General features: G+C 42.9%; 1 protein-coding gene across 1 annotated transcript in view; it reads right to left on the reverse strand.

Annotated features, from left to right (window-relative positions):
• Positions 1–14,411: 14,411 nt before the first annotated feature.
• The window catches only part of cfap299 (cilia and flagella associated protein 299), a gene marked incomplete at both ends in the record, with an annotated part of 144,306 nt that continues 141,408 nt past the window's right edge, over positions 14,412–17,309 (reverse strand). Inside the window, one exon of the mRNA XM_080738766.1 lies at positions 14,412–14,507. Coding sequence (XP_080594892.1) covers positions 14,412–14,507 — 96 coding nt within the window. The remainder of the gene's footprint in view (positions 14,508–17,309) is intronic.

Consider the following 17,309-nt stretch of genomic DNA (forward strand, 5'->3'; position numbering starts at 1 on the left):
CCGGATGCTGGGGCTGCTCCCCCCCACCCTCCTTCCCTCCCGCCACACCAGATCCATGCCAGGGGTTTAAATACGCCCCCCACCCACCCACCCACCCCATACACACACACACACACACACCCTGACTGGGACTGGGGGCTCTTTTTTCAGGGGGCACTCTGGAGGAAATGATTAGAGTCCATTTCCCCCCTTGGACATCTGATGGTAATAATATGAGCATGGGCATGACCTTCATATCGCCGGTCAACAAACACGCTGAACACATTGAACGGATTCGTCTGGGGGAAAGGGGAGCGCCAGCGGTCCAACCCCTTCCGAAGTGAAAGACTAAATTGAAATAATAGAAGGAATCGTTTTGGTTTTGATGATGTGGCTGAGAAATGTTCAGGCCTTTCAACGGAACCCTGTGTCCAGGAGGCCTATACTTAACCACTTAAACTCCACATGAATGGTTGGCCGGAGTCCCTCCGGGCTCTATACTAGTGTCATTTCTGTTTTCTGTTATTGTGCGGGAAGCTTTCACTGAAAACAGCCGATCGACAAGCTTTACAGCGCATCGCGTGGGGAGTAGCGTTTAGGAAAATACCGGTGGTTTTCAAACTTTATAAATTCAAGGACCACCATCTGAGATGTACAAATGGAACGAAATGGACCTTACGGGTCCATTTGGTTCCATCTGTACACTCTCAGAGTTGAAAAAGAAAAGAAAACTTACAAATCAGTTTGGAACCCCCTATAGGAATAATTAAAGGGAACCATTAAGGAATCGGACTGTTAAAGGGAATGGTTAAAATCCCATTCCCAACGCTTGTTGTGAGCTTGTTGATTGAATATTTACAGCAAAAGCTTTCCCCACAATACGGATGCTGGGGTCTAAGTGGTTAAATAGGCAATATAGGACTACGTCAGAACGACTAAACCAAGACAAACTTTAGTCAAAATCCTCAATGGAACAAATATGTAGTAAATGTTATAGTTCAGTGGAGGCGATTGCTAGATCTTTAGTATATGTGCAGGCTGGACAATATATCAAAAGTTATTGATATATCGATCTATGTGTTTGCCGCTTTGACATCATGCTCTGATGTGACTGTGATGTCCGGCACATCTTGTCCACGTATCCGTATATCTCTGAAGGTCACGCCTGACACTGTGGTTCCCCTGACACATCACTGACATCACAGGTGAACCGTCATTAATTCAGCTGTTCGTTGATTTTGTTTGTTGATCCTGAAACACCCCTACTGTATGTACAGACAGTGGTGGAAAGTAATTAAGTACTGTACTTAGTACAATTTAGATATACTGTATATTGTTTTACTTTACTGGTGTATGTCCAATTTTCAATACTTTTTCTTCTACTCCACTACATCTCAGTGGCAAATATTGTACGTTTTACTCCATTACAACTATTTGACAATTTGAGTTACTAGTTACTTAGTGGCTTTTTGATTATTGCTTCAAAACATGCATTAACCACTTCAGCCCTATTTAACTTAAAACAGACCTAGATCTACTAGCTCACAGTGCGACACGTTGTGAGCCTATAGATCTGCTATTTTCAAAAAGATTTGTACACATTTTACACAATTGAAAACTTGTGAAATGGAATATTCCGCATAATGAGTACTTTTACGATTCGTAGTAAATTTTGATGCCACTACCTTTGTACTTTTACTCAAGTAAGTCTTTATACTAGTAACAGAGTATTTCTACGCTGCGGTATTGATACTTTTAAAAAAAAGAATATTGTAATCACTTGTGCAACTGAATTGAGAAGATGATTCTCAATCAGGAAATATTTTGAATTCAAGAATATCTATTTTGAATTGAATCGTGCCTTCTGAAATCCAAACGAATCCAGAGACACAGAATAATTTGCACCCCTTAACCTCTAACCCCCCTACTCCACTCCGCACACTAACACTTACCCCTCGATTGAGGCATGTTTGATGTGCACGTGTGCTGCTGCTGTGCAGAGTGTGCAGGGACATGCAGAGAATGTTAGAGAGGCAAGGGCTGAAATTTCTAAAAGGGCCTTTTGGTGAAAATATCGAAAATAGCAGACCTCCAAGCTCACAACGCGTCGCAGCGTAACGGGTTGTGAGCTTGAATGTCTGCTATTTTCAATTGATTTTCAATCGATGCTTGATTTTTACACAGAGAGGGCAAATCTTTCAACATATGATGCTGCGTTCTTGAACTCTGCCTTCAGGTATGGCATGGAAAGGAAAGAGGTCATTTGCGTTTCTTTCACCACAGTAAAAACTGCATTCATGGTCTGGAGAGGGCACTTTTTACAGGCGGATAAAAGGTGCAGGGGCTCAAGCTCTATGTGTGCACATTGTGCTGCTGCTGTGTTGTGATTGGTAGGTGTTCGGGGAGAGCGGCGTGGGCAGCGTCTGTCGTCACAGGGGGATGGAGCCCACATGAATGAGGTCTGTGCTGCAGCAAACACTTCTTTCCACATAGTGATTTATACCACCCACCCAGCCCGCTGCTTCCCCCAGGGGAGGTTCCCCATGGGGGCTTCCCCTGTGATTACACCTCAACTGCAGGGGCCAGAGAGCCATGGCGCATCATGGGCTGCTGCTAGTGGTGGACGTACAGAACTCTTATTATTACGATTTATTTTAAAGGTAAGAAAATCAACCGTAATGTAGGAATCGTCGCTGTCTTGATTGTTTGATTGAATCATTTATTAGCAGTTTGCATAGGAAAAGCACAAGACAGTAGACGGTACAGTTCGGAACTTAAGATGCAAGGTCTACTAATAGGATTTAAACACAAGAAAGCAAAGCACTATGGCTTGTTTACATTGGGGTCCTTAATTTGTACTCAATTCATTGCAATGCAGGGCCAGAAACCTCTCATCTCCATACCGTATTCTAACTTTTTGTCACAGTGGGATGCTGGGGGCGTGTTCTCTCCTCCGCGTCATCAGCACCCACACCCTAGGTGGGGTTGGCGAAAGGGCCTTTCTTTGCGGAGTTTGCATGTTCTCCCCGTGTCTCCTAGGGTAGGTACACCCTCACAAAAAACACGTAGGCCCAATCCTGGTCTCTATACTGCCTTCCCCTGGCCAGCCGGGGCGCCTGATGGAGGGAAAAGGAACTGGTTGGAATAACGTGTTCCTTCCACGTGCTACGCCGAACCGGAGAAGCTCCCCCCTGTCAGGTGATAAGAAGCGGCCTGCACACTCCTCATGCATGCACTGAAGGAAGCATGAGCTCAGTTCGGGGCTCTCCCCAGGTTGGCAAAGGGGGAGTAGCGCCCAGGATTACAGCTTGGGCAATTGGCACTGGGTGGAAAATCGGTTGCAAAATCGTGGGATAAACATTTTGTTTAAAGAAAAAGAAATGTATTGGCAGAATTTGCCCTCACAGGTAAAGTGTGGTGTGTCCATGCCCTTACAAGTAAAAGGCCTGTCTAAAAAGAAATGTAAAGCACAAAAGTATTGACCAAAAAAAATTACTTATCAGCACTAGAAGTAAAACTTTCTCGTTATGCATAATGTCTCATTTCAAAATGTTCTTTTCATATTTAAATTTCAAAAAAATCTCTATTTTGTTGCAATGTGTAGTTGAGTAAAAAGTAACAAAAAGCCCCAAAAATACGTCAAAACGGTACTTGAGTAAATGTACTGACGAGCTGTGTGATTGCGACATGCCCTCTTTACCCTGAGGTCAACCCCCACACTGGGCTCTGCGCACGTGTGTGTGTGTGTGTGTGTGTGTGTGTGTGTGTGTGTGTGTGTGTGTGTCTCCTCAAAAATATACACTTTGAGGACTGCTTTCCTCATGGTCCCCATGGGAGAAATGGTTATATATATATATATATATATATATATATATATATATATATATATATATATATATATATATTTTTTTTTTTTAACTGCAAAACAACCATTTAGAGTTTAGAGTTAGGGCTTAGAATTAGGAAGACTCCAAAGGTTGGAGTTACAATAGATTTACAATAGGTTAGGCTTTTAGAAGTTAGATTTTGTGGTTGTAGATGGAGTTATGACTGATTAGTAACCATGTAGAAATACTCTGTTACAAGTAAAAGTCAAAATGTACTTGAATAAAATAATGAAAGTGTTGGCATCATGTATTCAAGTACCAAAAGTAAAAGTACAAATTGTTTGAAAATAGGGCTAAAATGATTCATGTATAATATAATATTATAATTTATATCTGCAAATTAAACTAGTAACTAAAGCTTTCAAATAAATGTAGGGGAGTTAAAGGACAATTTTGTTTTTTATACAACAAGGGTTCATATTTTAGATTGTAATTAGAGAAAATAAAAAGTGAGTGTTGAAATGTTTTCATTTGCTTTGTTCTATTGTTTTATCGTGTTTACCGTGCTAAAATGTGGGGCATGCGTATGCATGGGGGCATGTATACAAGTGGCTCAATATGTCTTTTTAGACACAATAAGCCAGCAATTTCTTTATTGCTATTTACAGTAACACTTCTAGCCCCCATAAGTCACATCCAACCATGAAAGGTTGTGTTGTATCTTGGGAATGGGCTTATTCTGGTAAAATGACATATTTAGCCAATTGTACGCATGCCCCTGACCACTGAAATAAGAATCTCTAAAACAATAGAAAGAAGTAAATGAAATAATTTTAACACTCGTCTTTTATATTCTTTAATTACAATCTAAAATATGAACCCTTGTTGTAAAAAACTAAAGTTGTCATTTAAGGTTCATTCCCACCGGACAAGATAAAGCTATGACGATAACGTTATGTCGGTGTTCACATCAATTATGGCGGCTTTATCGTTGCGTTGTTATTTTAAAACAATATTTATATATCGTTATCTTTATCATTATCCAGTAGGAAAGGGCCTTAAAATGCAATACTTTCCTCTGAGATGTAAAGGTACAGAAAACTGAAAATACTCAAGTAAAGTAGGAAATACCTCAAAATTGTACTTAAGTTAGTGTATGTGTGTGTGTGTGCGTGCGTGCGTGCGTGCGTGCATTTGTGTAAAAGGCCATGAAGAAACAAAAGGAGAGGTCGAGGAGGAAGTGAGATTGTCGTGAACAAGACCTCTGACATCTGTCCTGGTGGGTCCTGCAGGTCGCTGCTCCAAAACCACTGCAAACAATCACTGTTCACCCCAAGAAAAACAACCCTCCCCTCCCCTCCCCTTGAAGTTGCACATGGCAGATATGACACATAACATAATTATACAAAGACTAGTCCTTACCCGTTCAAAGATATGAGCTCCGAAATGATGTGCAGTGTGTGGGTTATGGGGTGTGCACTGTACACACAGTATATGAGGGATGGAAAGTAACTTTCTGGTGCTTGCATGATAATATGTAGGAGCATCAATGTAAGAAATACCCGTTTCATTTAAAGGCTACAGAGATACTGTGTACCGATCTACATGACAACATCTGAAAGAGGGCCAGCCAACAACCCCCCCCCCCCCCGCCCACACACACACACACACACACACACACACACACACACACACACACACACACACACACACACACACACACACACACACACACACACACACACACACACAGAGCTGGTTAAACATGTTGCCCCATGCTAGATGCAGAATAGATATGCCTCATGCTAGATGCAGAATAGATAGTAGATACACCATAAAAATGCTAATATACAGCATATGATTTGTGAAAGTGACAAACGGGCTTCACAGTTATGTCAGGTGTGTTCATATGCTTATGGTGATGCGATTTCAGATCAATTGCTCCAGCCACTGAGGAGAAACGCTGTGACAGACAGACAGACAGACAGACACTCACTCAGACAGACAGACATTCGCAAAATTATAGTATAGATATTACTGACATATTTGAAAATGTTGTACTTGAAAAAAGAACATATTGATAGTGGAAATATATAGCCGATCTACAAGCTCACAACGCGACGCGATGAGCTTAGATCTGCTATTTCCACTATTTTTGAAAATGTTTGAGAATATATGAAGAATTTTCCACAAGGAAACGATTATGACAAAATTGCGATTATATGATTATGTAATACTTGTGACAGGCATACTCATATAAAGCAGTTTTGTAATTGAATGCAGAATAAAGATACTGTGGTACTCCATCAGTGCACATGGTCAAACTTGATTTAATTTATTCCTTTCAAAAACGCACACGTTTCATCACACTTTTTCAGTATTTTGTTAAGACAATTTTCACTGAAAAATAAACACATAATTGCAACAAAACAAACCGTTGACACGTGCACAGTAAACATAATCATGATCCGGCAGTCCTTTCCAACTGCACGTTCTTGTGTGCGGATGATTATAGAAACCGCTCATTCTCATTCATATCCAATAAGGAAATAGGATACAGGATAAAAAAAAATCCCATATTCAGTTTTCACTGAATAGGTGTTTGGTCTACCAACATTTTATCTTTTTAGATTTAGATTTCTATGCATTTGATGTTTATCGATTTGTACAGTATCACCTCACCTTGCTTAAATCGCTCTAGATTAAGAGTGCGCTCTGGATTAAGAGTGCGCTCTGGATTAAGAGCGTCTGCTAAATTGTGAAATTGGAAGTGAAACAAACTGGAACACTATAATATTGAAGCGATAAATTAACCTTTGTCTCCCCTGATTGAATATTGGTATCCGACCTGAACATACATATCGTCGTTGTCTGGCGAAAACCTCGTATCTCCAAGTTTAAAATGTGTATGTTTTTTTCGCAAAGTAAAGCCCTGCTTCATTAGAGACTGTTACACAAGACTAGTGAAAATAGCAGATCTACAAGCACACAACGCCTCGCGGTGCGAGGCGTTGTGTGCTGGTAGATCGGCTATTTTCACTAGTTTAAATCATTTTTAAAGTGATAAATACAAAATGAACGGTTTTGGACATACAAGGTTTCCACCCGACAACGACGATATACAGTACTGTATTTCCTGTTTAATAAAGGGCTGGATAGACAGGGAGGCTCCTGTTACTGAACAAACATTCTATAGAAGGGGTTCTAAAACTGTTACTGAACAAACACTCTATATCATTGATTGTTTGATTGAATGAATACTTTATTAGCAGTTTGTGTAGGAAAAGCATAATTAAGACGGTACAGTTCAGATACAAGGTCAACTAATAGGATTCAAATCCAAGAAACCACTATGGCTTGTTTACATTGCGGTCCTTTGCTCAATTCATTCAAAAATTGCGGCTCAAGACCCCAAAAGATTTTTTTTTTTGGTGCTTCATTCCTATTTCTAAAGTAGTGAAAATAGCTCATTTACAAGCTCCATTGTGGCAGCTTTGAGCTTGTATATCTGCTATTTTCATTATTTCTTAAACGTTTTAATATAAATTTATGGATGTATTTAAAATCCAAAGTCTAAAATTATTTTGAAAATAGCTTTACTTTTCTTTATATCTGAAAATGTTTAGATTATTATCATTTTTGTAATGTTTCGGAATAATCAGAAGATGATGTCAGGAAATGTAAAGAAAAGGTCAATATTTACTCCTTATGCACCCTAAGGGCGAGAAACAACAGACTGACACAATATGTCCATATATGGGCATTCCCAGATATGGGTTTAATATTGAAGACATCAAGGATCTCCATATATGGGCATAAAAGGGACAAGGACAGAATTCATTTGCAAGTGTGACTCGCGTCGCGACAACCACACTCGTTATCATGAGACTGACACAATATGTCCATATATGGGAATTCCCAGATATGGGCTTAATATTGATGATGACATCAGGAATCTTGGCCATAATATGGAGCGTGACATGAGGCATGACGGACGGACATGATCTGCAGGTTTTCATACTAAATCAGAATACAGAGCTTTAACTTTTTATTAACTATTTCTGTTTTCTTTTTTCCCTCGCTTCTCTATTATCTGCTCCTTTTTTCTTTTCTTTCTTTTTTTGCACAACAACTGGAGCAGACTTCAAGGTGGCAAACGCAGCGAGGAAGTGGAGTGTTTGTAAACTTCTTTTCCTTTTCAAAAAAGAAGGGAGAGAAAAACCGAAATAGAAGAAAACACAAGAAAGGAAAAAGTAAAGTGAGTGACTAATATGTAAATGACGGGGGGGACGGGTGACTTCAGGGGCGTCACAAGGGGTAGGAAAGTGGGACTGAGTTACTGGGGCCCACGGTGGAGGGGCCCTAATAACTTTATCTATTGAAAAAATAGCAGATATACAAGCTCACAGCGCGGCACCGAGTGCCGCGCTGCGAGCTTGTAGATCTGCTATTTTTGAAAAGTCGTGAAAATGTGTGAATATCTTTGAATATATGTATTTTTTAAGCGAACATTTCTAACTCAAATTTTGCTTCTGGGGGTCCCTGGAACGAAATATTTTGAGATCGGGGTCCGTGGCCAAATACATATCATCTTGGGGGTCCTTGACATAGGTTTCTTGCACACATTTTCACGATTTTTCAAAAATAGCTCACAGCCGCGCTGCGAGCTTGTATATCTGCTATTTTTCAATAGTTAACATTCATGGGGGGCCCGCAGTGAATCCTTGTACCCAGGGCCCAGAATTTGGTGTGACGCCCCTGGTGACTTTGATGTCCCGTAAAGTCTGTCTGGCATCTTGCAACATGAGGAATGCTTTAAGCCCATTTCCCCTCTCCTCTGTCCAAGAGTAGAGCTACAGCAGCCTGGGGGTGGGTGTAGTGGGGTGGGGGTGGGGGGCACACACACAAACACAGCCCCCATCATCTTTCAAAGCTCTTTACGCCTCTAATTTGTTTAGACAAACGGCCAAAACATGCCGGGGCCAAAGCAGCGCTGAGATGAACCCAGGGTCCCCTGCCCTGGCCGAGCAGGTTCCTGCTGCCCCCTATAACTAGAGGACCACTACTACTATAGCTCTGGGGAGGAGGGACCACCAAAATAAAACGCTAATAACCTGGGGGCCTGCACTGCCCGGAATACAAACAATTACAGGGCCTAACACGGTGCGTGTGTGTTTGCATACGTAGGTTCTCTGCTTGTGAGGAATTTCGGAAATGGACATAGTGAGGACAATTACTGGTCCTCAGTATAGAGAAAGGGTTGTTGTTGTTGTTTTTGGTTTCAAAATGAAGGTTTGGAGAGTTTTGGACAACAGGTTGGTGTTCAGTTTGGGGTTTTAGCAGTGGTTCTCAACCAGACGCCCGGGGACCACCGGTGGTCCTTGAGGCCAAATAGATATCAATTTGGGGGGTCCTTGACATGAAAAAGTTTAGAAGGCATCTGTAGAATCAGCCTCAGGTCGTAGTTGGTTAAGTGGCTAATAAACAGCTCACTGTGTGTCAAATAATAGTCCTTATATTGGTGGGTGTTTCTGTGACGTTAACACAGGGCAGGGTTTCTCAAGGTGGGAGCCGTGAGGTTGCGAGTAAATATCCCCCTTTTTGAGTCTTCCATTAACTCATTTGCTGCGATGGCCGTGAATCCCGTAAAAATCCCGCTGTACGTCCCTGCCACGCCCGTGAATCCCGCCAATGTGCTTTTAAATTATGTAATGCTAAATTAGACTCTCCCACAGCTCCTCAAAAAGTTTTAGCCTTCTATCTTATAAGGAAACCAAAATATCACACATCAAAGTGAGTGTGTTTGAAAACAAGAGTGTAATAAATGTATAAATCTCAATAAAAGTGTATAATTCTCCCCATAATCAACAGAGAAGGAACAGTGCTGGCAACCGCTGCAGCCTCCAGCACACAGAATGCGTCTTTTTTTTCCAGGCTCTTTTTTTTTTTTTTTTTTTCCCTCACTCCAACATGCATGCCATTCACACACACCCCCATTCCAACACCAATGCCCTTGCCCTACTATGGAAGTGTTGCCAGAAGTCAATCTGAATGGCACCATGTAGGAAGCCCCCCAAGCGGAGGCTCTTTTTCTTTTTTTTTCTTTTTTTTTTTTTCTCCTCACTCCAACATGCATGCCATTCACACACACCCCCATTCCAACACCAATGCCCTTGCCCTACAATGGAAGTGTTGCCAGAAGTCAATCTGAATGGCACCATGTAGGAAGCCCCCCAAGCGGAGGCTAGCCAGCCTAGCCTATAGCAACAACTAAACAGTTCAGCTCGATGAGACCGTTCTTCATAAATCAAACAAAATCCCGTGACATTTTCACTTCAAAAGCCATAATCTGCTATGGGCCTCCACAACCCACAGCTTCATAACCCCACACACCACACTATTGTCCAGATTTGCAGCCAACTAGAGAGTTGGAAGCATCTCTGCCTCATGACTGCCTGAACCAAAATAAACCATCACAACAAATAGATAACACATCTGCACCTCACCTCACGTCAGCGGGGGTCCCCTCGACTACATCCCGATCACAAGGCACTGCTCGCGGCAGAGTATATGTCCCCCCGTGTCCTGGACTCCTGGTCAAGCAACCATGTCGTGTCCGGAGGCTGATTTGACCACAAACAACATCTCTATTTGCGTCGGTAAAACTTATAAGACATCCTCGTCGAGCGTTAGCCTTGTCTTCTCCGTGTCTGCACGCTAACAGATGGATCCCACCGGGAACAGTGGAGTAAGCAATCGCGACGATTCATTGAAAGTAAGTTGCTTTGTTTTCATCCAAAGTTTCTGTGCTTCCCGTGTCGGTGTCCCGTTCCCTGCACGCAACGTGCAGACTGAAAAGAAAGTGAATATCGATCCATCGTGGCGCTCCTGCATCTCCCCCTGAGTGTGATCAGCTGCAGCATGTGTATCGCACACAGCATTGTAATGTTGTAATGCGTTCTTCTTGATGTGATCAATAACTCTATGCTTGTGATCCGTTCTAATATCCGGTTATTTACACAATCACATACATAAACGTTTCCGCATCCGGTATAGAAACGGACCTGATCAGCAACTACATATGGCAACTGTACAGGGGCGTCAATTGGGTATGGCAGGGGTATGCAGCTGCCATGCCTTGGCTACAGGGGGAAATAATAAAATGTACTTTTCATTGTGCCTGTTGCTAAGGTATGGCAACATGTCATGTTGCCATACCTTACCTTTTTCTGAACTGACGCCACTGCAACTGCACACTAACGGATCCCAACAGATTCAATTCGGTGGAGCTTTATTGACATGAGAAAACGCAAGTGGTTTGTACTCGCCAAAGCAAGTGTCACAAATAAAATAAAAACATTTGAAAATGGGTAACATAATACAGTTGGAGGGGGTACCATTCCCACCTGCTTAGCAATATATATTTTTATATATATATATATATATAGATCTGCTATTATGTACATGTATGTGTATAGCCTACAGTATAGTTAGTGTGAGTGTGTGTGTGTGTGTGTGTGTGTGTGTGTGTGTGTGTGTGTGCGTGTGCGTGTGTGTGCATGTGTGTGTGAGGAGGTACTGCAGACCATCGTGGGCCAGTCCAATATAAAAAGCGTATTTCTCTTTGTGTGAAGTAAGACGCCCTAAGGGCAAGATGTGGCCTATTACAGCACTATTACACAATTCCAGTTATACACAATTACACTTATTACACTAGTACACTCATCTGATAAGTGCCTGAAGCCATAAAGACAGATATCAAGTGAGTTATTTCCTTGAAAAGAGAACATTCACAAAAACTTAAATAACTCCTTTTCATTTGATTTTCAAGCTCGGAAAATCAAAAAACAAGGTTTTTGAAATGGCTATAACTATAGAATGGTACATCGTAAATGCAAGATTATATTTTTTTCGTGAAACTACAGCTTGTCCTCTTCCATTTCCAGTAATGTATGACATGGTCGTGCAAACACAGAATTTAGGAAAAATCTAAATATAAAAAAAAATATTCATTATACAAAATGGCAGAAAAGCCATACAGTGCAATGTTAAAATGGCAGCAAATGAGTTAAAAACAAATATATAGATTTAAAAAGGTTAGCCTTAAATGAATGAGATTTAAAAGGTGTGTGGGGGTGGGGGAGCGATTTAAAAAGCTCACAACACGTTGCTTCGTGCCACATTGTGAGCTTCTAGATCTGCTATTTTCACCAGTTTGGGTCCCCAGGAAACATCTGATTTCTCTTTTGGGTCTTGAGCTAGAAAGTTTGGGAACCACTGATAACTATAACCAGCACGTCCAAGTTTTGGACTTTATCGGCAGACTGCAGGGCTGGACTGGGACATGAATTCGGCCCTGGCATCTTGGCCCAGACCGGCCCACCACAACCGGCATGAACCGAACATAGAAGATCTACAAGTGGCAGCGACGCGTTGTTTAAATGTTTGGGTGGGACTCATTGGGGCACATGCAGTAGCCTGTGACTGGGCTACTAGATGATTGACAAGCCAGTGGGCCAACTGAAGGATTGGCCCTCTCCACTTATGCCAGATGCCCAGTACCCACCTGCCAGACTGTCACAATGAAAGTCACGTTTTCGCATTTTTATGTGGATAGAGAATCTTTTATAATCGTAGAACTTTGTTTAAACAGTAAAAACAAAACAAAAGAAAAAAACACACCTGTCTATGTGCATGTGGACTGGGAAAAATCACACTGTTCTTGTGAAGCAGATTGTTTATGCTCGATAGAGGTCTTCGGACCTGCCCGAGATCCGAAATTACCCGCGATCCGAACCGCCCCGAGCCGGGTAACGGGGCCGTTTTCGAGCTTTTACCGCGGGGCGGGCCGGGGCCGGGCCGTCTGCCCCGGTTCCCCGGGTATCTCCTGTTACCCGAGTGGAGCCGAGACAGGCCGAGATTGAAGTGAAAGCGAACGCAACAACTGCACCAAATAGATAACGCCACACGATGGCACTAAAGATGCAGCATGTAATCTGTTGCATTGGTTGTGAGAACTGAGAAGTATAACTCACTCAGTCACAACAACACTGACTGTTGGATTGTTATTATTATCAAAGATATTAACGTAACGTTTTGGTTAACGGTTTACAATGGAGTTGTCATTGCGTGTTGTCATGCTCTGCAGAGCAAAATGGACACTCAAAGCAGAAAGATATAATGAACAACACATGCGACAGAAAAGGATAGCATTAGCATTGGCTAGCCAAAGAAGAAGGAATAAAAACATGGATTTATTTGTATTTACAAACTGTCCGCATTGACTTACTGGTCTGGGAAAAGATCATCTTTTGGCGAGAGGCACAGCGCCGCTGACAGCAACAGCAGCACCGTGGCGACGTTAGGTAAGAAATATGTCTGATACAACTCTTAATATAATAACGTTGGCATTCTTTCATTTCGGGGCGACAGGTTCGGGTCTCGGATCTCCCGTTCTGCTCGGGTTTCGGATCCAATTTTTCTAATAACAGGCGGGGCCGTTCGGATCGGATCCATCACGTCTCGGGGCTGATCGGGTAACGGTTCTCAAATTCCAAATGATAGACGGGGCCATATGGGTCCGGGTCCATTTCCCCCGGGTCCTTTTGGGTTCGGGTAGTTCAAATTGGACCCGTGAAGACCTCTAATGCTCGATGATGAAGATTAGTAAAGATCGGTACGTGTCATTTTGATTGGATTCGCCCTAGACTGTGTGCTTGACCCTAAATCAGAAGTTTTACAGGCAGACAAACTCCCTCAACAGCACCCCCACCAGTCAAGCTCTTCAGTTGACAGGAAATAAAATGTTCAGGTAAGGATACCGGTTTTATCCAATCGGGAGAGAGAAAGATGATGTATCAGCTCCACTGCAACAGACAGACAGTTAGCTTGTCAAGCTATAACGTCCCTTCGCTCCTCTCCCCCCCTGCATCCAGTTTAGGGATGGGACAATATGAACATTTCATATCACGATTATTGTTAAAAAGAAAAAAAAAAAAAACGTGATTTACGATATTATCACGATAATCAAAATCCATTATCCTGGGGCGGAACATTTGCCAAATAATAGCAGATCTACAAGCTCACAACGCGTCACAACGTTTGTAGATCTGCTATTTTTTGGCAAAGACATTTGATAGAGAGTGAAAAAAAGTATGTATATTATTATATTATATATTATTAAAAGTACCTTTTACCTATTATAGAGGGTTTAAGTGGTATCTCGGCAAATAAAAGGTGAATTGATCCCAGTGCATGACGGAGGACGATATCACAATGAATTAAATCTCCACGATACGATTATCGTGAGTGTTTTTTATCACGATAAACAATAACATCATCTATCGTCCTATCCCTAATCCAGATGCCATGCGTAGATATGAGAGGAAAAAACACTCTTGGGCTGATGACTGGGGTTGACTCAAACTCAAACTTTTTATTTCGATCAAATTAAAGGCTTCGCCGGTCACCCTCCAATATGCACTAAATTGCAGTGTGTGTGTGTGCGTGTGTGCGTGCGTGCGTGCGTGCGTGCGTGCGTGCGTGCGTGTGTGTGTGTGTGTGTGTGTGCGTCAGTGGCGAGCCGGTGGGCCCGGGAGGCCCCGCTCACGCCGTCCTCCGGCTGATGTGGTCGTACACGACCACGTGCGCGTAGAGCGCTGACTGCAGGGCCGTCCTGAAGGAGCTGTCGCCAGGTGCCGCCTAGAGAAATGGCCCCGTAAAAAAACACACACGGGACAAAATGGTTAGCAGGTGTCTGAGCAATGGTGGGTGCCGTGGCACCCTGGGGTGCAGTGATGCCAGTCCAGGGGTGCCTCAGAATACTTTGATAATATTTGGAATTCATCAATGTCACTTCAGCAAGTTTAACCACTGAGACCGTCTATGCTTAGTAAAACACACCTGATTTGCACTGTGTTTGATGAGATCTTTTTCCATCTACCTCAACTCTCTTCACCAAAAATAGCAGATCTACAAGTTGTGAATCTGTAGATCGTCACAGACCACATGAGACTGACACGGTATGTCCATATTGGGTATTCCAAGATATGAGCCTAATATTGATATTGACATCAGGGATCTCCATGTATGGGCATAAAAGGGACAAGCACAGCATGGTTAGCACCATGCAAATAGGGACAAGGACTGAGAGATATCCATATATGGGCATGAAAGGGACAACCTCCAACTAAAATCACGCAAAGCGGTTTGTCAGTATAGACTCTCTAAAGTCATGTCATCAACATGGATCTGTCCCATTCCCCATATTCCCTCCTGATTGGCTACCATTGCCTTCTAAAGTTTGTGTATGCGACCTGACGGTCGCTTATCTCCCGATTAGGGAGTCTTACTGGTATAGTAATACTTGCTACAAAGTGTTCCGTAACAGGAGTCTACGTCTCCCTGTCTCTCCTGTGCTTTAGTAAACAGGAAATACATTTTCAGGTGGGTCACTAATTTCGTCCAATCAGGATGAACCACCCACCACCACCACTTCCAATTTCACTTGTTTATCCAGTATACTCTGTGAGCTTTCTCTACTGATTGGATGAAATTGGTATCCTGAGCCGAAAATGTATTTTCAGTTCACCAAAGAGCTGGAGAGATGCTCCACACCCCTGTTACTGAACAAACACTCTATTTAACTATTTAACACTTAAGCCAGTAAAATCCCCTCTGATATACTGGAAAATTACGCAAATTGCTAATAAAAAAAGGTTTATTAAAGGGGATGCTAAGTGCTAATTTGAAGTTTAACGTAATTACCAGCAGGGCTCAGAAAAAGGCTTGAGCCCATAACCCTGAATGGCAGAGTCCAAAGTGAGCCCTCTACTTCAGATGTGAAGCCCACAGCACAGCTGGGAGTGTTTATTTTTTGCTCTCACAAGTGTGTCAAAAGCGCAGAGTGGGAGTCGACACCTAGCAGCCAGCCATTACGTTCAATTTACACTTTTACCTCAAACACACTTGTGGGCTTCTAAATAAGTCCGCAGAGTCTTCCTTTGCAAGTTCAAAAGAATGTCAGCAAAAATAGAGCAATAAACCAAGAGAAATGACATCACTGAAGCGCTAAGTTCAGGAAGTACGCAGGGTGGGCACAACAGTTTAAGAACAGCCTCACAATGCGTCACAAACGCTTATAGATTGATTGGCTGTTTTGGCCGTGCAACTATACCTGCATCGACGTGCTGTGGTCTTTCCAAAATAATTTAATTCAACCATGCAAAAACATCCGTCGCAACTCAAACTGTTGTGAGATTTATTGGTTTTTTTTATTGCCCCATCCTCAATTCTATGTTCCCTGTGGAACTGTGACTGTGAGCAGCGTTTTTAGGGAAATTATAGCACTGGACTGCGCCGGACCGCTGAGCTTGAGGAGCTTGAAGCTGGGTTTGAAACTGAGCTTGAAGCTGGGTTTGAAACTGAGCTTGAAGCTGGGTTTGAAACTGAGCTTGAAGCGGAGCTTAAAACTAGGTTTGAAGCTGGGTTTCAGGGCCTCTAGCGCAGGCGGTTTGCTGCGTCTAGCTTCCTGTGTTTTTAATAGACGGCCGTCCCGTCCCGTCCCGGGGTGGGGCAGTGCTCCACCGCAGCAAGGAGAACACTCACCGCTTTGCCATTTTGGACCGCGCGAGGAAGGCTTTCAAAAAACACAAGAAGAACGCGGTCACCCCCTCCCCCCCCCCCCCCCCCCCCCTTCTCCCCCACCAAAGCTCTGTCTGCAAATTCTAAATAGTTTCAGCTCCGCCAACTGCTTCCCTACACTACACCACCACTCCACCCCCTCCCCCCAGTGGAGGGAAGAGAGAGAGAGAGAGAGAGAGAGAGAGAGACGAGAGAGAGAGGAGAAATGTGTCAGTGATTCTTCTACTACTGCTGTCACACTGCCAGTCAGAAGGAAACACCTGTCTACATTCTCAAACAGGTGGAAAGCAAACACCCCCCCCATGTCTGTCTGTCTCTCTCTCTCTCTCTCTCTCTCTCTCTCTCTCTCTCTCTCTCTCGCGCACGCACGCACGCACGCACCACACACACAGGGATACTCTGAATGGAACGACTCACATCTGATATATGGGACCTAATTAAAGGGATAGTTCACCCTCCAAAATGACCCAGTGAATTCAAGTCTAATTCAAGTAAACGATAGGGGGAGAAAAATAAGTTTTTTCGGTGAACTTGAACCCAAAAAAAACAGTAAGGCTTCAAGCAATTAGTCAAACAGATTGCTGAAGATGACTGACTTTTCTTGGGACATGTTTTAGCGCAGCGCAGCAGCAGGACGCACATAAAGCATTTTGTTTCCACTCCTCTGGGACCTGACAACGAGGCAGAGAGTGCCACACACCAGTGGTTCCCAAACGTTTTAGCTCAAGACCCAGAAATACATTAGACGTTTGCCTGGGACCCAAACTAGTGAAAACAGCAGATCTGCAAGCTCACAACACGTCGTTTCACGCCGCAAGCTTGTAGATCGGCTATTTTCAGTACTTCTTGAACATTTGTTTT

The sequence above is a fragment of the Nannobrachium achirus genome (assembly GCF_963921795.1).
Source record: "Nannobrachium achirus genome assembly, chromosome: 12".
NCBI lineage: Eukaryota > Metazoa > Chordata > Actinopteri > Myctophiformes > Myctophidae > Nannobrachium > Nannobrachium achirus.